Below are 27,134 nucleotides of genomic sequence, written 5' to 3'. Positions count from 1 at the left end.
TTAGCATTGAAGGGAGGAAAGATGGGAAGAATGGTACTCAATCAAGAAGCTTTTGCAATAACCTGGAGAGAGATGGGGAGGACTAAACCAGCGTGGAGTATAGGAAAAAGCAGAAAAAGTTAATTTCAAAGGAAGAATTGGTAGACCTTGGTAAGAAGAGAAACGGGATTGTCAGGATTGGCCCTGGGCTTCTACTACAGCAAGTATGTCACTGGTAACTCCAGGAACTGAAGTCAGGACTCCAGGAGAGGTGCTGAATCAGTGGGCAAGATACTGGTTTTGTTTTGTAGGGTAATTTCTGTGTCTATGGGATATCCAAGTAGAGGAGGCTGTTGGAAATATGACTCAATAGCCAGAGCTGAAGATGTGATTTTAGGATTTTGATGATGGTTTTAATTTTAGTTAGGAATCTATAGGAAACAAAGCATGTATAGGAAACAGAGTAGGTATAGGGAATAAATACAAGGAAGAATGATGAGGACATATTGGAGAATAGCAGCATTAAAGGATGGCTGACATTTTACTGTAGTGAATAGAGCACTGAACCAGCAAACACTTAAGGATCAGGTACAGAGGAAGGGCTACCAAAGAGACTCAGATGAGAAAAATTAGCCATTCAAGACAGAAGAGCACCAGTGAATCAGGTTTAGGTGGCACGGAGGGATGGGGAAGCTGCAGGGTTGGCTGCTGTCAGGAGAGTGTGGTGAAGTAGCCTCTGGGGTTCAAAATTCAGAGTTTACTAAAGTTAGTGAAAAATTATATATGTGGAATCTCCTCTGCTTTCTGAAAGTCCTGTTGCGTCTCGATTTTTACATGAACTGATAATTTGTAGATACTAACTAATCAAAACATACTTTTTTTCCTGATTGGAAAACTGACTGAACTGAGTATGATTTGTTTATCTTTCATTAGTCTTGGCTATTTTTGTTTGCAACTCAAAAGGCTTTCTTTTTCTCACCTTGAAAGAGCAGATCTTGTTCTGGTTCTCGCCAGCGTAGAACATATTAGAAAGTTCCTAACCAGAAGTTCTACTCTACGTGGATTTGGTTAGACTAAGTCCTTTAAATCCAAACATCTGTTAATTTATACAGTAGAGTTTACATATTGCAAACACTTAACCCACGTGACTTCAACTGTACATGTACTGAAAAGAGAAAGTACGACACATGGAGATAGATTCCGCCTCCCGTCGCGTGAGGCTGGCAAAGGTAGAAAGAAGTCGGCTTTTCTCTCCTTCTGTTTCAACTCCAGGTATCTCTCATGGTAACACTGACTCCCCAAACAGATTATGAATCTAGTATTTAAAGAAGTGTGTTTGTGTATGTGTGTACATACACATATATATGGAATAAACTGTAACATAAGCAAGCCACTTGACATAATACTCAAAGAACCAGGAGTCCATTTTAATGCTGGAGGAGGTAAGCTGTTGTAGACCTATTGTTTAGAACCAGTCAGGATGGCTTCTAAGTCTTTCCAAGGGCTTTTAAGGATATATATATATTTTTGTTGTTGTTGTTTTGAGACACAGTCCTGCTGTGTCACCTAGGCTGGAGTGCAGTGGCGTGATCTCGGCTTACTGCAACCTCTGCCTCCTGGGTTCAAGCGATTCTCCTGCCTCAGCCTCCCAAGTAGCTGGGACTACAGGCGCCCACCAGCATGCTCAGCTAATTTTTTTTGTACTTTTAGTAGAGATAGGTTTCACTCTGTTGGCCAGGCTGGTCTTGAACTCCTGACCTCGTGATCTGTCCGCCTCGGCCTCCCGAAGTGTTGGGATTACAGGCGCAAGCCACCATGCCCGGCCAAGAATATTTTTTACTATAAACTCTTTCCCCCTCGCATGTAGGCTTTAGATCATAGTACTCCTAGAAGGTGCAACTCTATAAGTAGATCTGCATAAATGAAATCAACCTTCCTCCCTTGTCATTTTTTGGAGGGAACATTAAGACCACATTTGGTAAAAAGGACCACAAGGCCAGCTCAGAGCAAAGAGAACAGTGGACAGTTGGAAACCTTTTGGTAACCTGCGTTCTGGAAGAGAGTTTACCTCCTGCAGAGTAAAAGTAGGAAGGTGTAGATGAAGTAAGGGGTGCTGAGGGTCATTGAGGGGATGGGCTATCTGGGAAGTGTAATGCACTGAGAAGAGGTGGGGTCGAGCATCCAGAGCCTTCGCTTCTCACCTCAAGCTTCCAATTGTAGTGAGTGGAAAGTATGTAAATAACTTCCTTTGACCTTGTTTTTCTCACCCGAGATGAGATAACTATGGAGTAATTTGCTTTAGAGGAACAGAGGAAAAACATGGGTGAATGGAAAGATCCAAGGAAAGGGAGGTTTTTCTGATCCAGTTGAGGTTGCACTTTGCGTAACTATTGTATCATGTTGGTAAGTCTTCATGTAGGGAAATGGCATTATTTAGATGTTTGTGCAGGATCTCTGAGGCTGAACTAAGAAGGGAGCTGGGGCACCAGTATCCATATAGTTCATCCAGGATGGTTCTTGAACTAAAGCGGTGCCCGTTGTGTGACTTGGCTCCCTTTTGACTCTGTGTTGCTCTACTTTATATATTCTTGACAGCTACTGATTTTCCCTCCATCTCTGTCAGTCCAGGTACTGTATCACCTGTAAGAACCAAGACCGAGCTCTTGAAAAATACTTTTCTGACTATTCTAGCCCTTAGTAATTATTGCCTTCCATATTCCTGTGGCATTTTCAGGTTATACCACAAAGAAGAATACTTTTCTCAAAAATACTTGCTGATCATTATGTGTAGTTGTTCAGTTCTAGGCATAGAATTATAGATAACATTTATTTTGGTCTCTTTGTTTTATATGTATATTACCTGTGGCCCCAGCTAGCATGGAAGTTCCTTGATAAATACTGTTCTTTTTGTTTTCTGTCATTTTCTTTTCTGTAGAGCTTTCATTGTTGAGGTTCCTCAGTGCTGAACTAACAAGAGGGTACTTCCTTGAACATAATGAGGCCAAGTATACAGAAAGAAGAGAAAGAGTATACACTTGTTTGCGAATACCAAGAGAATTGGAAAAGGTACTATTTTTTCTTCATTACCAGACATCATTTTGAAAGTTATGTCAAAGTATTAATTATGCAAAAAAAATGGTGAACAGCTAGAGTTGAGTTTTTTAAATAATTGAAATAATGTTATTGGGGGAGTAGAAATTTCCTTATAGGAAGAAGCTTTAAAGTTACATTTTTTAGTGTAAGACCCAGTGATAGGATATTAATAGATCTATCAAAATCTGAACTTTTCTGCCTATCATTATCATTGTGTGCTACATCAAAATAACTTTTGTAAGGAATTAATCTCTACTTCTGTACCCTTTTAGTTCCCTTCAGTTCTGTTTTACTAGAAACAGGTTTGTTTGTTTGTTTACCCATTCAGCATGATAAATTATTTAATTTCAGCCTTTTTAAAGTTTTCAGTTTCTCAGAAAGCCCACATGTTTATAAACATACAGGACAGTCTCTTCAAAGAAAAAGATGGTTTGTTTAATCTTTATCACAGGAAGCATCACATTGCAGGGTGAGTGTAGTAACAGCAGCACTACATCTTCACGTGTCTTATTCCTTGGCTATGCCTTATCCTATCAAGACCAATAAAATAGGCTGGGAAAGCAGCCCCTTCTCCCCTAGGCGATGCTAGAGTTGGTGAGTCTAAGCAATTCCAAAATTTCTTGCTAAAAGAAAAGAAGAAGTAATTCAGCTTCAGCTGTATTGAAACATGTTTTCATACTTCTGTAGTAACATAAATCTTGTAATAGTCCAGTCGTCTTCTTAGAATCATACTTTCTGTTAGAGTGGCTATCAGAAGAGTTTGGTTGGCTGGATTTATTGGTACATTGTAGTAACAAGAGGTACTGCAGGCAATGAGGAGTAAGGACCCAGCTGTTTGGCTGATGTTCTGTTTCTGATAGTCTGTCAGTTTAATAGAAGAAAAAGAGCCAAATGTAGAGTGACAATTTCAGAAATGTTGCTTTATGTAGGTTCTTGGTGAAGCGTCACTTGCTGAGGTTCTAGGGAGTTCTGTATTAAAGTGGGATTTAGAGAGCTGGTGAGCAAGCAAAGATTAGCGAACAAATATGGCAATGGTTTGATTGCCTTTGGCAAGGATCATTAAATATGCTTAACTATTACTGTATTCCTGCATTTCTAGAGGACTAGGGTTCCATGGAGGAGCCTGAGGGACTGACAGATAAGGAGGGAGGAGGAGTGGGCAGGGCTCTCTGCAGCACTCCTCTCCAGCACAGCAACAGCTCTGTCTTATACATTGAGATTTATCGAAGATTTTGTTGAGGGAAAGGAGTAGGTAGGCGGTTGTTTCTTTTACTTGGAAAAAAATAAAAGATTAAACCAGTTCTTGTGTCTTAAAAGACTGTTAGCTTGGTTTTCAGCTTTCTTCCAGCAATAAGCCATGAGATGAAAGTGTGAGGACACAGAGCAGGATAAGTGGGAGGACAGCCTGCCAGGGCCTGTGTTTGGACAGGATAGTGCCAGCCACAATCAGCTTTTGCCCACCTGGCCTCAGCCCTCTACAGGGGAATTTGTTTCCTGTCTGTCTGAGTAGTTATGAACTCCCATTTTTCTCTGGGGAGGACACAGAGGGATTTGCCTGCAACTCCCACCAAACTTTATGAACATAACCAGGGGACTGTTTCAAAGTGGGTCGGTGTCTGTCTCACCCCTTTTATTACCCCTCCTGTGGCAAAACTAATGAGCAGTGGCAACATCCACTCCTGATTCTGTTACCTCAGCAGAGACAGGCTGGTTTCACGCTTCTTTCTTTCTCTTAAGGCAACGCTGAAATAACAAGTGATGTTTTGGGGTAGATTTCTCACAGAAACTTATAAGCATTTCATGTTTGTAATTATGAGTGTAAATTGTTTTCTGGAGAAAATGGCTTATACTTATGTCTTGATGAGACTAAAGTATAAACCAATGATTCTAAATTGTGGTCCACTATAGAACCACTAATGGGTCAAGTAATCAGTATAAGTTGCCATCAGAATTTTTTTTTTAAGACAATAGAAGAAGTATCAGAGAACATTGCCTATACTAAGAATAAGTATTGTTTCATGAAACTTTGGTTCCATTTGTATGAATGTAAATGAATAATGTCAGAAAGTTGCATTAACACTGCTCATACACAATGGTAATAATTTTCTAATGATATTTGTTTTCCCTGAAAGAGGCTTTAGGCCTGTTTGGGAAAATTTGATGTAGTCTCTTAGAACAATACTTAAGAAGCTTTGTAGCCTAAATGTACAAAAGAACGTCATGATTTTCTGTTCGGAGCATTTTTTCTTAACTTCTAAAACCAAGTGGGATATAGAGGAAGGCAAATTTAGGTTTCAGTTTAATTCCAGGCTTAAATATCTCTCATAACTGCATGAATTCACTCTGATATCTTTAAGGCCTTTATTTTTTATAAGTAGGATTTCACTTAAAGTTTTTATTATGAGTTGAGAGCCTATCTAGACATGCAAGATAACCTAAATTATTTTTTATTGGCTTTTTTTTGTTTACATTGTCTATTCTAATATATAATATCTTACTCATTTTTTTCTTGTTTTCGATAAATGCTATGATATTTTCACCTAACCTTTTCAGGAAGAGAAACTTGAAAATTAAAGAGCACTTTGCTTCTACAAAGGTTGCAAACACCATAAAACATGTAATTAATTTTTATATTGTAAGATAAAGAGAAAGGTCAACTTAATATCCTTATCAAACCTGTGTACTAATGTGAAAAAAAATCCCCCAATTTTTGTGTTATATTGTCATTGGATAAATACCTTATACTTGACATTTAGTAAAAATGAATTGCTTATATATTTTACATAGTATTTCCAATTATTAGCACATTATTTTCACTCTTAAACTTCTTATTTTAAGGTAGGGGTATATTTTGGAGTGTTTTATTGGCTTTTGAGAGACATTTCTTTCATCATAAATGTACTCCCCTGACCCTACAACCCCTTGGGTTCTATGTACCAGATCTTCTGCTGTTTATGTAGTCCACTTTGGGAACTTTCGTTTTCTTTTTTATACAACCAAGGAGATTAAACTATACTTTCTCTGCATTCTAAATTGAGAGGCAAGATAGCGAAGTGTTTAAGGGGATCATCTCTAAAGCCGAACTGCCTAACTCTGAATCTTGGCTTCACAATTGATTAGCTGTGAGTCCTTGAGCAATTCACTTAATCATTCTGTGCCTAAGTTGTCTTATCTGTATATTAATTATATGGTAAGCATGTAAAATTTTTCACAACCTTCACATCAGCAACTCAGGGGGAATGCACTACTCTGCTAGAGTGAGAGGAATTTAAAGGTTTCTTGTCCCCAATTACATTCTGGTGGATGTAATATATTCTTTGCAGTAGGGATAGCTTTCATCTTTGAGATGTACACAGCAGGAGGTGATTGGGAGAGGTGTGGTTTTTAGGATTTCCCTGTGTCCCAGTTTTATCTCACATTATACTTTTAATCTCCCTGCTTTGCTTGCCACTAAACTTGACTTTGCTAACCCTGCAAGGGGCATGATTTTCTGATTCTTGGCCCTCTTGGGTTGCTGACCATAGGCAGAAAAAACCTCTAGGGAAAGCTGTCTTCTTTCCTCTTTCCTTTTACCCAGGCTGTCTGGGGGTAAAGCTGATCTCTTTCATGAAGGACATAACCAATGGCCATGAGAGATGATAACACACCCTGCCATTTTCTGCCAAGCCCTATAGAGTCTGGCCTCAGTGGGCACATGCCTGAAGCCTACAGTTGTAACAGAAACAGGGTGCTTTAACCAGAGGCTTGGTGAAATTGAGGGCAGGGAGCATCAGTTTCCTAAAGAGGAAATTCGTGGTGAGTGATTTCTCACTGTCCCATACCCCACCTTGATTTGGACATTTATATCCTACCTCTTGTATCCATTTCTGCGTGAATAATAAATAATGTTTGTTATGTAAGGATTAGGTGCCAGGTACTGTCCTAGGCACTTTACATGTGTTTGCATTCAATCCATTCAACAGCCTCACAAGATATATATACTATTAAAGCCCCAATTCCTTTGCCCACCCCAGTGTGGCAGTTCTACATTAACTTCCAGACGATCTCTCCTTCCACCTTTGTTTGGTGGAGGTATAGTTAGTAGTATATGCTCTCCATTTAGGTCCCCTAGGAACAGTTTACCATGCATCAGGTACAAAATTGTCCCTTGTCTAAGGACTAATTTTGTCATCTTTGTGAATCTAAAGCTACAGTAAATAGTAAAGAAATACACATTATAGGATCTTCTAAAATTCCCTGCTATGTTGAAATTCAAATTTAGAAAGGTAAAGATCACTTACACACTTAACTATTAATTTGCTCCGTCTATATTTTGAGTACTTTCTATGTTCCAAGAAGGCACTTTTGCAGTGCAGAATACAGAGATAAACAAGACTCACACCTAGCTTAGGAGATATCAGATCCATAAGTTATTATAATACAGGATACAAAGTGACAAGTGCTTTTAAATAGTATAAATAAAATATGAAGAATTTAGAGAAGGGGAAGTGTGCTTAGATGACAGGCCTGGGACGAGGATCCAGGAAGGAAAAAGAGGGAGATTTTGTTATATAGGCTTTGTAGGATGGGGTGGGTATGCTAGGAAGATCCAGAGGTGGAAAATTTTTAGGTATGGACAGGAAACCACTGACACATGCTGGAAAGAAAGACTGGCCAACCTAGGCAATGTGGCAAAATGCTGTCTCTACAAAAAATACAAAAATTAGCCAGGAGTGGTAGTGCACGCCTGTAGTCCTAGCTACTCGAGAGACTGAGGCAGAAGGATCGCTTGAACCCCAGAGGCAGAGGTTACTCTGAGCTAAGATCATGCAACTGTACTCCAGCCTGGGCAACAGAGCGATACCGTATCTCAAAAAAAGAGATGGGCTAGATCCAGTTATGTTGAATGGTCAGGCTGGAGAGTTTAGAGTCGAGTCTGTGAAAGGAGACTATTAAATATGTGTTTCTTAGGAATGCTTTTAGCTATACAGAACAGAAAAGCTGGCTAACAGTGATTTAAACAAGTAGGAAACTATTTTTTTCAACAAATATAGAAATAAGAGGTCTCAGTTGTTGCAGCAGATTAATGAAGCTGTCATAGACCCAAGTCCTTTTCATCTTTCTATTTTGCCATCCTTGGCAAATTGGCTTTGGGTGCTCTTGCTTGTTGTCTTCTAGTAGAAAGATGACAGCTGCAACCTCTGTATTACATCTGCATTATAAACACAAAGAAATAGGGTGGGCATTGCCACTTTTTTGACTATGCCTTTTATAAAGAATTGAAAGATTTCCCAGACGTGGCCTGGAATACTTCCACTTCTGTCTCATTGTCCAGACTGAGCTACATAGCCATCCCCAGCTGCAAAGGAGGCTAGGACGGTGAATATTACGCTTTTCCAACAAACAGAAAAGAACTGAGAATGGTTATTGGATTAGCCATCCTTCAGAGCTTTCTTTCTGGAAAATTAGTATGGTCATATTCAACATGGACTGGAAATGAGACAAGCAGGGAGAGCTCAAGATCCTTCCATGAATATAGTTAATATATAATTTAATTCTACAATTAAAGTTCTAATTTAATTCTACAATTACATAATTTAATTCTACAGATTAAAATCTTCATTTGATTTACTTATTCCCCTCTCATGGTATTTATTTCTTGTGTTAAATATGTCAGATGTGTGTTGTGGATTATGAAGCCTTTTAGCAATATTCTTTTCCGTGTTTATATATGTTCATGTAAGCTTGCATATCTGGCTAAACTAAAATGAAAATACTCTGTTGACTTTTCTTTACCTTGTAATTCTGTGCTTTTTTGGCAGTTCATTATTTCATTGTTACCATGCCTTGTACATTATAGCTATTAAATACATTTTTCTAAAAATTATATTCAACTGCTTAGACTTAAATAGAAGCACTTAGTTTTCTTACCAATGTAGCAAATTTTTATAAGCCTTAAACTTGTCAGATTGAAGGTGTAAGTATTGATATATTGTTATTACTAGGCATAGACTATTATTGTTGTAAAGGGAGAAGGGTTCATACAGGGGAATTATTTGTAATCAAGCATCAACAACCTTAGCTTCTTGAGTCTGTGTGTAATAGCTGAGACCTGATCAAGGCATCAAAATCTCTCTTGGGTTTTACTTTCTTCTATGATTAGAAGGTTGTACCTAGGTCATCTCAAGAGGTCTAATAGTGCATGATTCATTGAATTAGTTTGCCTATGAGGAATGGCGAGGGTACATGGAAAAATTTAAATGTCTAGTGGAGTAACTTAATTTTGCCTTTTTGAAGGTCGTGGTGGGGTTAACATTTAGGAAAAAATAATCCAAAAGTTCATTTCAAACGAATGGACTTAAAATGTCATATAAAGCCTTTTTGTTTTACGTCAGTGTGAGGATATGTTAAGAAAACATAATGACTACTGTTTCCCCTTTATTTCAGTAAAACAGTCCTGGGATTTCATTGTGAAACTAATAGAGAGTATTTACTCAGACCCATATTTATGGCAGTGTTTTCTTGGGCATCCTAGTCAGTTTCTAATTTCATAAAAACATGTTCAGAGAATCATCCCTCTAAATTTTTCTCATAATGCAGCTCTTGCTGGTGACACACCGTTGTGCAGCTATCCCCCCGCCCACGTGGCTGCTGAGAAGCAGGAAAGCCAGTAGGGATCCACATGTCTCAGAATCTCAGCAGCCTTGGCTGGTGCTTCTCCCCTTCTCTCCCAGGCTTGTCACACCCTGCTTGTGGTGGTGGTGACCACAGCTTCCACGTTCTTTCTGCAACTCTTACCATTCTTAATTTTCTCAGGGAGGTTGGGCATATGAGACCCATCAGATAGTTCTAGGACAAGCCAGCAAAGCCTTTAGGCCTCTAGCACATTTATTGATGTATTTAAAAGATAATTTTTGAACTTGGCACCATGGGCCATGTTTATCTTTGTGAATCAATCACTTATTTCTCTTATTTCAGCTTTGGAAACAGTCTTAAATTTCTCTTCTCTGTCTTTCCATTGTCCTGTATCAGGCTGCTGTGATCATTCGTACTGATGGCTCTTCTCCTTCCGTACTGTCCTCTCTGCTCACTGCAGCCTGCTGTGGTGCTGCGTGCTGACCACTCCCTAGAAAGTCGATCTGATCCTAGATAGAAGGTGTAGGATCAGAGCCTAGAGCAGCAGCTAAGACCTCTGTTCCTTAGGTGACACTCAGTCTTGCCCTGGGACCCTGGGGGCACTCCTACCTTGCTGCATCATTCCAGCCTCTCAGCAGGAGCACCACAGCCCTGTCTAAGCTCTGTCTGTAGCAAGCAAAATACCGAGTAATAGTTCCTGCCTGGTGGGTTGTTGTGAGGATTAAGTTAATGTGGGTCACATGTTTAAAATATAACAATATTCAACATGGATTGGAAATAAGACAAGCAAGAAAGTCTCAGGATCATTCTATGTGCATAGTCCTACAAATTAAAATCAATTGACTTGTTTTCCATGGCTACATATGCTTACATAGCTTGCCTATCGTAAGAGAACCTGGCTCATGATAATCCCTTTGTTGGCCATCTCCTAGAGTATAGACTTTCTGGGGCATGAATTTTTTAATTGAGATGATTAAAATGATTTTATTGTAAGGATGACCTTGAATCTGCAGTAATTGCTTTCAAAGTCAGTCATTTATAGTTTTCTTATTGATATCCTGTTCCCCTTGACATTCTGCTGATTATTGATCCCTACATGTGAGTTTATTGAGAACATCTTCATTCTCAGCAGAGATTTATCAAAATGTACATGTCTCAAAATAATCTAATCATCTTCAGGTACCTCTTTAAAATAAAAGAGCTATAAGTGAAAACAGTCAAAAGACAAGGATACCCTGGAACCTAAGAATAAAAATTTGAGCTCCTTAGTGAACTGGACGTGATTTTTACGCCTCTTGCATAATGATTATATCCTAACCTCACCACTAGGAGGCTACTCACATTGTACCTGTGCATGCTCTTCCCTTGGTTTGGAATTTGGTCCTCTTTACTGCCTGGCAAAATCTAGTGCCCGTCTTCTCTCTTCTGTGGGACATCTCTGCTATCTCTTGCACCTCCTTCCTTGTGGTGTGCATGCCACTCTCCCCTACCCCCAAATACACACACTGTACAGACCCAAGCTCTTCATCTGTGTTTCCAGAGCACATCATTCATTTGGCACTTACTGCACGGTTTGTGTCAAGCTCACTGGATTGTGAATTCCCTGGAGAGGATGTCTTTCCTCCCAGTGCAGCATTAAGCAAGATATGGTCTCTGCTTTTACAGGAGTAGACCCAGAGCTTTAGCACAAGCTTTATAAAAGTGAGACTAAGCCTCTTTACTCCTACTTTCTAATACCCTAGACCAGCGATCCTCGACTAGCAGGTGGTATTTGGTGGTTGTGGTGGAGGAGATGGTATTCAGAATTTCCAGAAGATGGTTAGTGTAATTTAAAGAGATATATTGCAAAATCATTATGCTGCTTTCATTTTAGCCATAACATTTTATTTATTTTGAAATTTCAAATGGTGCTAAAAGAAGGGCAGGAGATTTTTGTCATAAAGGGAAACATAGATTTTTTAAAAGGTAAAGAAACCCTGCTTCATTCCCCACAGAAAGAGGCTGGCATTTTTACTTATTTCTCTTGAGGCAGGTATTTTTCAGATGCTAAGTGCAGTACTATTAGGTTCAAAATAAATATGATAAGAGCAGGTTGTAGAAATTTTCACAAGTGAATATTTTGTTTACTTACAATGTCACAGGATAATTTTCATTATGTAATTTCCTTAGCATTAAAGTTCGGATGTTAAAAACTTATGTTAAACTTTATTTTAAAATATGTATAATGGTAAATCCAGTGGTGAGTGAGGCCAGAAGGATGAGTGAAAGTGTCATTAGTAGAAATAGTGCTTCAGTTTTCTGCAGACTGAGTGAAGTCCTGGCTCTGCCTCCACCACTCAAGAACCCAGGCCAACTCCTTGTCTCACTGCAGAGTGTGGGTGGTACTAGACTGCGGCCATGCACAGACCCGCCCCAAGCCCAGCACCTGGCCAGTGCCCGGTTGCAGTGCCCAGAACCTGTAGAAGGCTTCTGAAGTCCTTCCAGACAAGATCTCTCAGAGGCAGAGAGCCTGGTGAACATTTCTGTCCTTTTATTGTTTTCACTTATAACTCTTTATTTTAAAGAAGTACCTGAAGATTATTAATTAAGCAAAAGATTATTTTGAAACATGTACATTTTGATAAATCGCTGCTGAAAATGAATTTTAGAAAATATTTTAAAATTGTATGTCTGCAGTTTGTAACTCAGTACTTTTAATTCAGTTTTGCACAAAGAACTTCCCAGTGTGTTCCCACTCGTATACTCTTCTGCAAAGCTTTCCGTAGTCAGTTTGAGCTGGACTGTCTTCAGTGCTTTGGAAGCTGCCTAGGAGGGAACTAAATTTCAACCTGGCTGCCTATCTGGGACCTGATTTTCAGACTGAGTTGCAACTTTTTAGTGGATTACAAACGCTCCTTCTGGGAACATCAGGTTTCTGGCAGTTTCTGCCCTCAGTACTGAACCAGCAGTCCACTCGCAAGGATGGAAAGGCTTCTCAGTGACAGGAGAGTAATAGAAAAGGACCACGAACTCTATCTATATGGACCTTGCTCAGCCTCCTGCTGCACTGCTTTGTGTGTAAGACAAGAAAACATGCAACACTGGGACTCTACGCTAATCTACCGCACGTGACCCTACGCTAATCTAGCATCGTATTTTCATTGCTGTTCATAATGAGTCTAAATTGTTAAAAACAAAAAGAGGGCCTATATATTCAGATTAAGAAATCTGGTAAATATATGTGTAGCATATTTTTGAGACGTTTTTATCCAAAATTAATAAAATGTATTCTTTCATTTAAAGACATGTGAATTCGTTTCCTAGGGCTGCCATAACAAAGTACCATAGACTGGTTGGTTTAAACAACAGACATTTATTATCTTGTGGTTCTGGAAGCTGCAAGCGTGCAGTCGAGTGTCAGTGGGGTAGTTTCTTCTGAGGCCTCTTCTTGGCTTGCAGATGGCCACCTTCCCTCTCAGTCTTCATATTATCTTTCCTCTGTCTGTGCCTGTGTCCAAATTTCCTCTTTTGTAAGGACTCCAGTCATACTGGATTAGGGCCCACCCTAATGACCTAAACTTAAATTACCTCTTTAAAGACCCTATGTCCAAACATGGTTACGTTCTGAGGTACCAACATAGAACTTGATAGAGGGGACACAGTTCAGCCTGTAACTGTGAATTTTAATCTGTGGAGGCAGGGCAATTTATTGACTAAAGATACATGGATGCTGTGGTGAGGGCATATGTATCATACCATAATTGTGTGTCAGACATACAGAAAGTTGCCACTCTTAAAATGAGTAGCTGAGTTTGTTAGCCTAGGGGTGGCTATTGGCCAAGTCCTCGAAAGACTTCACCCTCTTCCTGTGAAATATAGTCCTAAACTTAACAAGTAAGAGTGTCTAATGTTACCGCAAAAAGAAAGGGTATGGCAAGTACTCAGGAAAGAAGGAGAAATACAAACGCTAGGAGGCTGGTCCTGGAATTAAGAATAAGGCCTTCTGAGTGCAGCGAGTTTCACTGCACATGAAATTGTGTTAAAGTTAGTGATCAGTTTGCATATTTTTAACATAAACAATATTGTAACTCAATATATATTCCAGTCTTTCCCATCAATGAAGCATTCTAATAAATAGGAATAGCAAAATTATGAGGAATAAAGATTTTCCATAATATCTTTAGAGCTTGAGGAAGTACTCAGAAAGCCACATCAGATGATGTGCCATTAACTATGGCCAAGGGCAACTTGTTTTTGAGTAATTTCTTCTGTGAGTCATAAACCAAAGGCTCTGAGGAAGCACAGACTCACTCTTTGAAGAGTAGAACTATTAATTTGTTATTCCCAGGGCTAAGTTTTAAGAAATTAATTTGTTATAATGGTTAGAAATTCTGATTGTTTGAAATTTTCATCTACAAGTATTTTTAAAATACTTTTTTTTTTCTTCTCTCCTTGTTAAAATTCAGCTGATGGTTTTTGGAATCTTTCTGTGCCTGGATGCGTTTTTGTATGTGTTCACCCTGCTTCCTTTAAGAGTTTTCCTGGCACTATTCAGGCTCCTCACTTTGCCTTGCTATGGCTTAAGGTAAGTTTAAGATCATTAACTATTGTAAATGTATAGTATTTCATTATTTTTAATACTTGTAGTGGTTTCAGAGTAAGGATAATTCATACAGTTTCATCCACACTTTGGCCCTTCATGCATAAACTACCTTTTTAATGGATATTATATAATATGTTTATATAATATACTTTTTATATGCTTATTTTTTTCCAGAATTGTTTTGAACTGAAACTTTGCTTTAGCCAATAAAATAATATTAATGCTGGAGGCTTTGTAACAGTGTAAAAAGGACCCGGGACTGAAAGTCAAAGACGTACTTACCACGTTCCTAACTCACCTGGGCCTTTATTTCCCCGAAGTCCTTGGGCCTCATAGGCATCATCTGTAGAAAGGACAGGGTTCTAGGCTGGAGTGGAAAAGGAATCTCCTCAGGAGCTCTTACTACAAGCGTTCCTCCTCCATTTCATTTGAGAATCATTGTTGTAATGATCTATGGAGCCTGAGTTACTGGTTATGGATAAGACTGATTTGTGAGAGTGGAAAAACTCTGGAAGACCATTGTCCCCATGGGGAGGCTCAGATAGCCCGACCCGACATTGACTAGCTTGTGAGCTGTGCACAACTGCCTGACTTCTCTAAGTGTGCTTCCCCATCAGCAAAAAGGGGCTATTGAGAGCTCAGCATCTTTTACCACAAAGATTGGAAGATGTAAAAAAAAAATACCCAGCATGGTACCTGGCTCATAGTAGACCAGAACAAATCAGTTTTCTCCTTTTTCTTCTCTACCAAAACGAAGAATAGTAAGGGGAAGGTGTTAAGCTTACATGAAGCTTAATGCTTTATTGGTCTTGAGGTTAAAAGCAAGTTTGGCTTTTACGGTTTTCTTTCTTTGTATAGTTATGCCAGTGTGTCTCCACTCTGTATATAGTCATTCTTCACAGCATTTTTATTTAGTTCTTAGCATAGATGTCGAGGTTTCATTTCTGACATGCATCACTTTTCTAAATACATTTCATTCTGGAAAAGTTCTAAAATGCTAAAATGGACAATAATTTGTGAGACTTCATTGAACTATGGTGACTGTTCCATGGTGTATAAAATATATAATTAATAAAATAATTTAACCGTAGCAATTGAGTTAAAAATTAGTGGTCGATCTACACAATTATATAGTTTTTTTTTTTTTTTTTAAAGACTAAAGCCATGAAAGGTTCTTTTTTAAAGTAGTAAATGAGCGTATACTTGATATTTAGTAACACATATGGTCTTTTTAAAAATAAGACTTAATCAGTTTTGATGGAAATTCCTCCCAGTATAAATTGGAATAATTATTATGATGATCACATTATAAAAGGATTTAAAATTCTTGTTTTGCAACATTACATGGAGTAAAACAATTATAAAAATTCAGCTCCTGTCATTGTTACATGCTATGTTCTGTAACTTACTTGCCTTCCAGGATAACAGTGAATTAGTGTTACATATTTTATTAATCACAAGTTAATCAAATGGGAAGGTAGTTTTAGAAATTTAGTTATGTGCTTTAAGATATTTCTAGGACGTCCTTTTTTCTTTTAGGAGAAGTTTTAAGAAGGCCTTATTATTAACAAGCCTTTTTAAAGGCAGTTGTAGAGTGGTGCATTAATACTAACAAAACCTAACCACAATGCACTATTTTCTTTTATCACTGTTGGGAGCTTCATGATATCATGGCATTTTAGTTCATTTTCAGAAGACCAAAAAACAATCTAATAAAACATTACTAAATATACATCTTTATTTGGAATGGCATAAAGCGAATAGACACGTGGAAATTGAGATAAAGTCAGGTGAAACACATGACATAAAATTACTAATATTGCTGGATGTGGTGGCTCATGCCTGTAATCTCAGCACTTTGGGAGGCCAAGGTAGGACGATCGCTAGAGGCCAGGAGTTCAAGACCAGCCTGGGCAACGTAGTAAGACCTTGTCTCTACAAAAAATTTTAAAAATTAGCCAGACATGGTGGCACATGTCTGTGGTCCCAGCTACTCCAGAGGCTGAGAGGTTAGAGAATCACTTGACCCTGAGAAGTCAAGGCTGCAGTGAGCCATGATTATGCCACTGCACTCCAGCCTGGGTGACGGAGTGAGACCGTGTCTCAAGTAAAGAAAGAAAATAACTAATACTATGTAGGGCTTTTCACATCTGCATTATGAGCTACATTACTTTTTAGTTATTCTTTGATCAACAGTGTGCGTCAAGTTCATGTTCTAGCCATCTTTATGTGGATGGCTTTTAAAGACATGTCATGTTCTCAGTGGCTGTTGGCACAATGTGATAAAACATTAAAATGATAGATAAGCTGATGACTATATTCCTTCTGGAGTGGTCCTTTCCTTGGGCATTGGTTAGCACACATGTAAGTTATACTAAGTACCAGTGGTGATTTGCCAGTGATCCCAAGGGTCTCTCTTTGGGGACAGTTGTTTGAAATTCCACCTTGTTATATTGTACAGGCATCTAAAACTGTGCTGCACTCAAGTTCATTTCTGTGTAGCCTCTGTTACATGGGGGAACAGGGCACATAAAATAGCATTAGAAGAGTCTTTTCTAGACCAGCATGGTGGTACACACCTGACATCCTACAACTTTGGGAGGCCGAGGTGGGAGGGTAGCTTGAGGCCGGGAGTTAAGACTAGCCTGGGCAACATAGCGAGACCCTGTCTCTGCAAAGAATAAAAAATTAGCCAGGTGTGGTGGCACACACATGTAGTCCCAGCTACTTGGGAGGCTGAGGTGGGAGGATTCCTTGAGTCCAGGAATTCAAGGCTGCAGTAAGCTGTGATTGCACCACTGCATTCCATCCTGGTTGACAGAGCAAGACTGTCTCTTTAAAAAAAAGAAAAAAAAGTTGTAAAGTGTTTGTTCTAAAAACTAAAAGGTGTATTGCAGGGAACTGGGAAATCTTAAATCCTCTGCCAGTATTTACTTTTACTAGTAGTTAATGATCCCTACCTCTAACCTTTTTTAGATATTTTAAGATTTTTTTGTAGCACATGATTGCTTTCTTACATTAGTTTGAAATACTTTGAATCTAAATTAATTTGAGTAGCATTTGAAAATAAGATGTTTTCTATTTTCAAAGTTTTATAGCTAAAATGACACTAGAGGGCAGCCTGTTACACACTACATTTAAGACTCCGTTGAGGATTTCCCCTGCAAACACTTCTTACTATTTCTGCTTTGGATTAACTGAAAGATTAATTTCATGCTGTCACTAATAAATACTTATATGTATAAAAAACATGAAATGCAGTTAAAATTATGTAACAGTTTCAGCAATTTTAAATGATAGAAGTTTAAATGAAACTTAAATTTTCATTTAAATTTTAAATGAAACAGAGTTCAGGCAATTTTAAATGCTTTGAGGATAGGCCAAGTTACACAGAATATGAAAATCCTGCCTAATGTCTTAGTGCCTTAAGTATGGTTTATCAAAATTGAGTAATTTGTGCTTACAGTAATATAGGTTGCAATTTTTGTTTCTTTGAGCAATTTAGAAAATATCTCTGAGCATTATTTTGAAGTCACAAAACTTGAAATATTTGATAAGTCAAAAGTTACATTAAACAAAGCTATTGTTATATTAAGTCTAAGACCTTTCAAATATTTTAGGAATATAAAAACACTTTTTAGGTTTACCAAATTATTATTTAGAAGTAGCCAGATTTTGCCTTCTGATAGCTTTTATTCCCATGTTTTCTACTTCCATTAAAGATTATTCGATTTGTCTTGCCTGTAGTAATGTCATGTTCCATCCTTTTCAGCAAGCAAAAAGTGCTCTTTCCTTCAGTCTGACTTTATTTTTTTCAAAGAAATAAGAAGTGAAATAGACCAGCAAAGAAGTTGATTGCAATTTTTTAAGTAATGTTTTCTTTTTTCACTCTCCTGTATTTCAATCTTCTTTCCGTAAAAACTTGCTGTCTTCTAGTCTCTTTGTTCTTTGAAATTGTTTTCACAAAAGGGAGGAAACAGTCCATTTGTCAAATTAATCACGATGCTGACATGAAAACAGTAACTCTTTGCAGTCTCTAGAGCTGTTTGGTTCAGTATCACATCAATAATGTAAATTATTGCCTTCTTTTTATATTTGAGATCAGTGTTCTCACCTCATCTGTTTGCAGATTTACATCTTGTACAGCATTTGTGAGAAGCTTTTTAAAGCACATAGACCCCCGTGTTCTCTGCTTCATAACAATATTTGAACCTATTCCTAGATCTTCTGCAAACTTGCCATGGTTTTTGACTTAAGTAAAATAAAGACCCTGTCCCTTCACTAAGGCTGAGGACAAGGGTGGTTCTACAGTGCCTTAAGTAAACTCAGCCTTCATCATGATGGCTCATCCAGCAGGGTGTTTTGCTGGCTTTGACCCTGTTGTTAAAGTACTGTTCATTATGAGATGTTGGCAGGGTAATTATCTGCAGTCATATTTGTGTGTGGTGTTTGCAAAGGATGCACTCCCTCCCTAAAAGTTAATGTCTGTCCTCAGTGATCTCAAGAATACTTCATTGAAATTGTTTCTGATGAATTAACAACCTTGAAAAATCTTTGCCCCCAAATATTTTGTTGTAGATTTAAAAAAAAATTAGAAAATGCATCTAAATTCTTTAAAAGCAGATTCACTTATGTATATCTTCCCTCTTTCCCAAATAAGAGTAGTATCATTTTAGAAATCATTTGAGAAACTTCTTGAACTAGGATAATCTTTTTAATGATTCATGACACATAAAACAGAACTAAGTTTTGATTTATTATATGAAGTGTCTGTTCCTTGGAAGAATGATAGAATTTTTGTTTTTCAGAAAAGCAGACTGCTCTATATTATGTTAGAGGTACCAAACATCCTTTTTCCAAATTTACTTGTAGAATTAAATTAAAAATAGCTAATTATGTACATTTGATTTACCTGGCATTTTTGTCAGCCCTCTGTTCTCCTAAAATTGGTGACTTCGTTTTGTGCTTTAGAATTCTCAGTCACATGAGTTAAAAGTTAAAGATTATAGAGAAAAATGATATGGCCTGATACCAAGAACTGAGTTATTGTTGAAAAAACTTTACTGAAACATTTTAGAAAGTGATACGTGAGTTGAACAGGCTTAAGTAATAAATGCCGGAGTGTTTTTTGGTTTTTGTTTTTTACTATTAGAGCAACTAAAATATGTGTGAGCAAATGTTCTGTCCCCTGGCCCGGCTTTAGGCATAACTCTCACATGAGGCTTCACAGGCTTTTATTTTTCTTGGTCGAAGAGGCAATAGTATCATTTTCTTTTCAGAGTTTATCCCATGGGAGAGCTCTTGTCTCCCAGAATTATGAATTTCAGATGCTTGAGAGTTTCCTAACCTTTTGAGTTTCCTTCGTATGGCTTACCTCTTTTGAAATAGTTCTGCCCAAGATTAACCTCACCTATATGTTATAATAGATTTTTCTCTTTTTAGACAAAATTAAGCCTTGATTTTGGCCTAAGTGATTGATGCCACCACTGTAGCACAAGTAGGGAGAGCTCTTGGTAACTTTCTCTGGGGAAACAAATATGCCTTTTACTTCCTTTTACCAGGGCTGATCTATGTGGCTTATTTGTTGAGAGCAATATATTTGTTATTATTAGAAAGTCTTCGTAACGCCAGGTTTTATTGTCCCGTTTCCTCACCATGGAGCTCTATGTAGCGTAGCAACATTACAACCTTCTCTCTTTCTTTCTCTCTTGTAAATCAGACCGAAGGGAGGAGCACTTTCACTTCCTTTATAGAATGGAATGTGGTGGCACAGGGACTCCTTGTGGTGAGTAAACCCTGATTTTTCCTTCTATACTCTTGGCCAAATTGACATTCATTAAACGCAAAAGTAAACAGGATAGGCAGACATAGCCATTAGGGGATAGAAACATACTGAAGAAAATGTGGATCCCTGTCCTTTTTAAAATAGCATCTTTACTTGGTCTTAAAGCTTTGTCCACATTTCTTTGTGAAGGATTTGACTGTGATTTCACCTAACATGAAAATCCACTCAAAAGTCATCTTTACACATGTTAGCTTAGACTTAGCAAATACTTCATCCCCAAAGCCACAGAAATTGGCTGAGCTTAATTCCTTCCATATAAGCAGTTTTTATTTTGCATTACTAAAATTGTGAATATAGCTTTAAAAATAAGTTATTTTTTTCTAGTATAGTTTGAAATGAAAGTTTAAGAAATGGTTTGAATCATTCCATTTATGAAGTATTTATTTTTCTGTTACTTGTCAGTCAAACTGAAGATTTAAGATACTTAATTTTCTAATTCAGGAAAACATCTTGATTTCACTACTTTATTCCAGTTTACTTTAAAATTATAAAAGGATTTCACTTTCAAAAAACCATTTTAAGTATTTTGCATTTTTATTTCAGTAGTGCTTGTGTTTCTTCACTCTTTCAATTATATCACAAATGGCTGAAAATATTGAGAGAGAGAGCGAGAGGTCTAGTCTATGGATTTTGTAATGAAATAACTCGTGCTAATACTCTGGCATGTTTCAACACTGATTTGAAATAACTATGCAGGGATTCTCCCATTTTTCTTGCTCATTTTTAGTGCCATGTCTTCCTTCTTGATCTTTCTGTCCACTACCAGATTTTACTTTAATCATAGTTAGCATATTATCTTCCCCTAAAAAGGAAAAGGAAAAAGCTTACCCTTGATCATCTTTCTCTACTGTATAATTCAGTTTCTATAAGTCTATGAGCCCTTTGAAACAACTGGAGGTGCTCTAATTGGTAAATTGTACAATGTAAAATTGTACAGTTGCTAAAAATACAATGGAAATGGAAATGTTTGTAAGAATAAAAAATAAAATTTAGAAATGTAGCAAATTTGGTTTCTGTAAGGGTGGTTTTACTAGAAATTTTTAAAAGAATTCTGTTTAAATGTCTTATGTTGAAAAATGTTTAAGTTTTGTTAAATACCTGATGTAATATTACTTGTGTGATGACATACACCCAAACCTGCAAATTAGATTAGTGGGTTTTTCACTTTGCCCAACAGTATGTTTCACTTGCTTATGCTTTCATGTGGGATTTTCATCATTTGCAAGGTGAATTGCCAGTAACCACCACTTAGCCATTTATAAGAACTATAGCATGAAAGTATTTTTCAAAAGCCAATTCGGGGTTGAATGGCAGGGCATTGGATAAGCTTCTTAGGGAGTTTGAAGTGCTTATCAGATAGTCATCTAAAAATATCCTGGCAGAGAAGGAACAAATAAGCTGATTGGTTCAAGTTGTTTTAACCAGGTAAACTTATTTGTGAGGTTAGGTCTTTTCTTAGAAAGAGGCTGTGGTACATACAGCTGTCTTTTAAGATGCCACCTTAGAAACAATTTTTTATTTTGGCAGCCTTTCTTTTTTATTAACAAGGACATTTATATGAAAACAAGACCCTTGCTGGGCGCGGTGGCTCAAGCCTGTAATCCCAGCACTTTGGGAGGCTGAGGCAGGCGGATCACCTGAGGTCAGGAGTTCAAGACCAGCCTGGCCAACATGGTGAAACCCCTTCTCTACTAAAAATACAAAAAATAATGGAAGAAGAAGAAAGAAAACAAGACCCTTGTTTTTTAAAGGTTCTGCTTCTTGTATTCTTTATTTGAATAATATTCCTTCTGAAAATCACAGTCATCCCTGCAGCAACCAATTATGATGTTAGCAATGGATGGAACACTTTCACCAGAGCAGGGGGTGCATAGAAAGCAGTGAATTCAATATGTGTATATCATATATATATCATAATAGTCCAGGTTTTTTTGCATTCATTTTTAGAAATACCAAATGATAAATAGGTTTGTTTTTTTGTACAGCAATTTATTGAGATGAGATTGCAGTACAGTGATAAAGCATCCAGTGTTAAATTTTACAGAAAGATAATAGGTTCTGAGTTGTTGATTCCTGCAAGTTTAGAAGTTCTGTTTTAAAAAGTCTAGAGTGCAGATGGTTCTGAAGAGCATGCCTTCTGGAGCCAGATTGCCAAGTTTCCATCCCTGCTGCAGCGTGTGGGAACTTAATCACTGTACAACCACTGGCATGTTCTTGACTGTCCCTTGGCTCGTTTGTAAAACCAAGATGATTAAATAAATAGTATTATTGTGAACACTAAAAGGAATATATGTGGCGTGTCTGGAACAGTGCCTGCCACATAGTAACTGAATTGTAGCATTAGGTGTTTCTACAACTTTTCTTTGTTAATTTATCAGTTTGGTTCAAAAAGTGTGGTATTATGTCGTTTTGGGATATGTATTTCCAATGTTTGGTAGATCTAATTTCTAACTATGGCTTGTATTAAATATACTATTCCTTCATTGATATACTAACACATTGTTCTTTGATTCAAAATATGTATATAAAGAAACACAATTGGATATATACTTAAAAGCCCTTTGTCTCTTAAATAAAATTGCTCTGACTGAGATTACTCAACTAAGTAGATGCCATCTAACACTAAAAGCTCTAAGTATAGTTTTCTACTTTAATTAGTTATCAAAATTATTTTCATAATTAACACAAATTAATACTACCCTACTTTTAGCTCGTATCATTTTCTTTAATTTATAAACATGACTTACAGTCTTTAAACACAAAAGCCCATGACTGTTGATGATGTGTGACTTTCAGTATATGCTGAGCTGTGCCACATTTCTGAGTGGGGGCTGGTGGCTCACGTTTGTCCCCTGCTGCCCAAGTGGAGACAGTCACACCAAGGCCAGGAGCTCACAAGTGTTCAAAATGTCTCCTCTTCTCAGTGTTTGAATGAGAAATATGTTTAAGTGATCAAGATCCAATTCTTGGCAGATATAATAGGTCTTCCATTTTCAGTCTTGTAGGGATAAGGGCAGGAAATTACCTGATATTCAGATAGTGTTTGGCAGAGATCTGTGCTCTGGGCTGGTTGGTTGGGAGTCAGGAGATGAAGGGCATTCTTTGTTCCCTGAGGAGAAAAAGGTCTCTCTCTCTGTGGGGGAAAGAGGAACAACACCGAATAAAAGAAGTCATGGTGAAAAAGAAATAATGATAGAGATTGATCAACTTTGTCCTTAATGCAATCTTTCCCGAAGCCTTAACTTCAACTGCTAAAAATAATTTTACTTTGCTTAAGTCATGTGATCTGACTTAGACACATTCTGACCTCTCTTTCATTTAGGCTCGTTGGTCCAGCCCAGTGTATTTCGAGCCACCTTTAGCCCTTCGTGAACAGTCTTCACAGAATTTGCCTGCTTTCAGAATTTCTGCAGTATCTTAGATTGTCTGTAAATAGATCAGCCAAATTAATATCTAACTGAAAACATCATACAGTGCACATTGTAGAAAACAAGAATGAGTTTCTGTAACAACTGCTCACAGAATTGGTAGAGCATCATTATGGCCTTATAAAGCAGTGTTTCAAGTAACAGTTTGGAAGATTTACAAATTCCTTCTTAAACTCCACAAAGATCTTTGGAGGAAAAGCATTAGGAAAGAGCTCTGGAGAATATGTAGCCAAGGAATATAAAATACATAGGTGGCTCAGACGGCCAATGGCCAGTTAGAAAATGAGCCCACCCCTGTATTGTTGCTTAAAACATTGTCACAATTGGTGGAAATGAAGAGATTCTGCAGCTCCTAAAAAAAAATACTCAAGCCGTTTTATTGATTGCACTATGCATAAAAGCTGCCAAAACAAGAGACAGCATTTTCTGTCCTGAGGAATCAGCCTACGACAGGCAAAGAGAACATATCTTTCCCATTCTTGTCACAAGAATTTTAAATCCAGTGGAAGGAATCTTAAATTTCTTCTTTTCTAATGTATTTTTTGCTCTGTCTTGTTAAGATAGTTCCTTTCACAATTTAGGTTTAGCTCCTTATACTCTAACCTCAGAAGTAAGGAGTGATTCTTCTGCTCATATTAATTATAAAAAAAATTACAACTGAAGTCACAGAGGACTAACATCTGTAATACAAAAGCTGTCCTATAAACCAGTATAAAAAAGATAGGGAGTGTTCATGTGAAATATAAATAACTGTTAAATATGTGGAAAGATGTGTAGTTTCCTAATGATAGAAATTAACGTTGAAACTACACTGTGTACGATTTTCCACCAATGAGACTGGCAAAGATCCAAAAGTTGATCAAACACTGTATCAGTGCCCTGGGCTACAGGCTTTCTCATGACATTGCTAGTTGAGGTACAAACTGTACCCAGTACAGTGGGCAGTTCAGCTGTTTCTTTCAAAATTTCAAGTGAATATAACCTTGGAATTCCAATTTCAGGAATGTATGCTACAGGTACACTTTCATATATGAGACACGGCATGTAAATTGCATCATGGCTCATAATTGCAAAAGACTAGAAATCTGTTAGTTGTACGTTAAATAAATTATGGTTCATCCACATAGTGGAACACTATGCTGCCATAAAAATATGAACTCCTGAGGAACTTATATGGGATATTATGCTGTTAAATAAAGTACAAGATGCAGAGCAGTATGCATAGAATGTAGCATTGTGTGAAAAGGGCTGATCCAGCAGGCTACGTGCAGGGATTCATGATTAGGTTAAAGGCGTATGCCATAATGGTGGAAATCTGTTGCTCGAAAGCACTCTTGTCAGTAGATACCTGCCCTCTGTTTTCATTTGTTAAGATTGCCAACATCTAATAGTAATTCTCACTTAAAATCTTTATATTCTATACTTGGACAGAAAATTTTACACTGTCGAGTAGTCATTTAGTTTAACCTCCCTTGTTTGAAGTTTTTAAAAGATCAACATAATTCTTATTTTTACCTTTGTATGCCAGTGTATATCGAGTAAAGATTATTGTTTTTGTGAGAACATACAGAGTAAAACTTACATTTTTATTACTTCTTGTATGTTTTAGGGACAGACGTTTGCTTCAGCCTGCCCAGGTGTGTGACATTTTGAAGGGTGTCATTTTGGTAATCTGCTATTTTATGATGCATTATGTTGACTACTCCATGATGTACCACCTGATAAGGGGGCAGTCCGTCATCAAGCTCTACATCATCTACAACATGCTGGAGGTAAGGGCCTTGCTTACCCTGCACAGGCCTGGCCAAGGGCACTCAGCTTCAAGTCTTCCAATTCTGAAGGTACCTGAGAGTCAAGAATGCTCTACCGACTCTAGTTATGGTGCTTCTGGCCTTTACTGTGCTATCATCACTTGGGGGCTCTTGTTAAACATGGATTCTGATTTAGGAGATCTAGGCTGGGTCTGGAGAATCTGCATTTCTAAGGCGGTGGGGCTCATGCTGCTGGTCTGGGACACACCTCTGGTGGCAAGCCCGCAGGCATGGCATGTCCTCCCGTAGGCTGGGAAGATTCTTGCTGCCCAGACATTTTAGAACCAGTACCCCCTTGAGTATCCAAATTGTCAAGTGCTAGGGAAATTAGTTTCACAACTTCATTAGAAACCCATGCTAGAACTTTAAATTATGAAGTAAATGTTACGATTATGTATATGTTTGCTGTAAGAAATACTCATTTTAAATTGCACGTTTAAATTCAGATCTTTACATAGGGCAAATAAATACAAGTTCCCAATTTTTGTACGTAATGTTTTTAGTACAATATGTGTCACTTCAAAGCATTCAGCATATGAAAATCTGCATTTATATAAAAAATAAGTTGAGCTGATATACATTCACTTTACAAAAAAATGCTTCACTTTATAAGCCAGATATTCACAAGTTTTTTAAATAGTAAGCTACCCTAAGTTATATAATAAACTTTGAAATTCAAATTGCAGCCCGGCACGGTGGCTCACACCTGTAATCCCAGCACTTGGGGAGGCTGAGGCGGGCGGGTCAGCTGAGGTCAGGAGTTCAAGACCAGACTGGCCAACATGGTGAAACCCCATCTCTACTAAAAATACAAAAATTAGCCATGCCTGGTGGCACGTGCCTGTAATCCCAGCTACTGGGGAGGCTGAGGCAGGAGAATCGCATGAACCCTGGAGGTGGAGGTTGTAGTGAGCTGAAATCGTCCCACTGCACACCAGCCTGGGTAACAGAGCGAGACTCCATCTTGGAAAAAAAAAAAAAAAAGAAATTCAAATTGCATTTTTATATTTTATTTTTGGGGGGATACAGTAAGCTCTATTTATCTTTTTAATTAGCCATGAAGAGATTTTTCCTAGTGAGAGGACAATTGGGGTGGGGGCTGCTGGCCTTTCTGCTCTGAAGCTGCATTGCTGTGGTAGACAAGGACTCTCCATCTCTTCACAGAAGCCATGGAGCTCTAGCCTTCCTGGTACCTCCTAAATTCAAGACCAAGATGTTTTAAAACCATACCCCAGCTTCCTGATTCTAGGCTTGCTGCGCGTACATTTTGCCCCACCAAGTAGGTTGCCTAGGGATGGATGGGGACAAAGTTTGTGAAACAGAATAGCTCATCTTGTTCTCCCTTCCTTCCCATAGAAAGAGCCTAGGCCTCGTTCCCTGTTCCCCTCTGCTCTCTGCCTTGCTCTTTTCACCGCTGCTTTACTAGTCTCTCCTTCATAGGCTTTCCATCTTAGGACACTGGAAAGTGCGAGAGTTTCTCCCTGTCCCCAACTTACAAAGCCTTCTCAAGGTAGTATTATTATTGTTACTAGAAAATAGGCCAAGAAAAAGGATCCATGACTTGCTGATTAAAATTATTTATATATGTATTCACATTGCGGACTGTAATTGATGAGGCGGCTTAAACACAGTGGATGAGAGTCTATGCTCTGAAAGAGGCAAACCGCCTCTGGCAAATCCTAGTCCTTCCTTTATTACCTGGTTATCCTGGACATAGTTACTGTTACTGAATATCTCTAATCCTCAGTTTCTCATCTGTAAAGTGGAGATACTAGGGAGAT

The 27,134-nt window shown here is 37.9% G+C and overlaps 1 protein-coding gene across 2 annotated transcripts in view; it reads left to right on the top strand.

The window, feature by feature from the left end:
* The window catches only part of TAPT1 (transmembrane anterior posterior transformation 1), a 65,852-nt gene that overhangs the window by 10,148 nt on the left and 28,570 nt on the right, over positions 1-27,134 (top strand). For both annotated transcript variants that reach the window (XM_055245664.2, XM_055245665.2), the window contains exons 2-4: positions 2,915-3,045; positions 14,133-14,251; positions 25,152-25,314. In XM_055245664.2, the coding sequence (XP_055101639.1) occupies positions 2,915-3,045; positions 14,133-14,251; positions 25,152-25,314 (413 nt within the window). The remainder of the gene's footprint in view (positions 1-2,914; positions 3,046-14,132; positions 14,252-25,151; positions 25,315-27,134) is intronic.

Source organism: Symphalangus syndactylus, chromosome 16 (assembly GCF_028878055.3).
Source record: "Symphalangus syndactylus isolate Jambi chromosome 16, NHGRI_mSymSyn1-v2.1_pri, whole genome shotgun sequence".
Taxonomy (NCBI): Eukaryota; Metazoa; Chordata; class Mammalia; order Primates; family Hylobatidae; genus Symphalangus; species Symphalangus syndactylus.
This window is presented reverse-complemented; position numbering and strand designations above follow the sequence as displayed.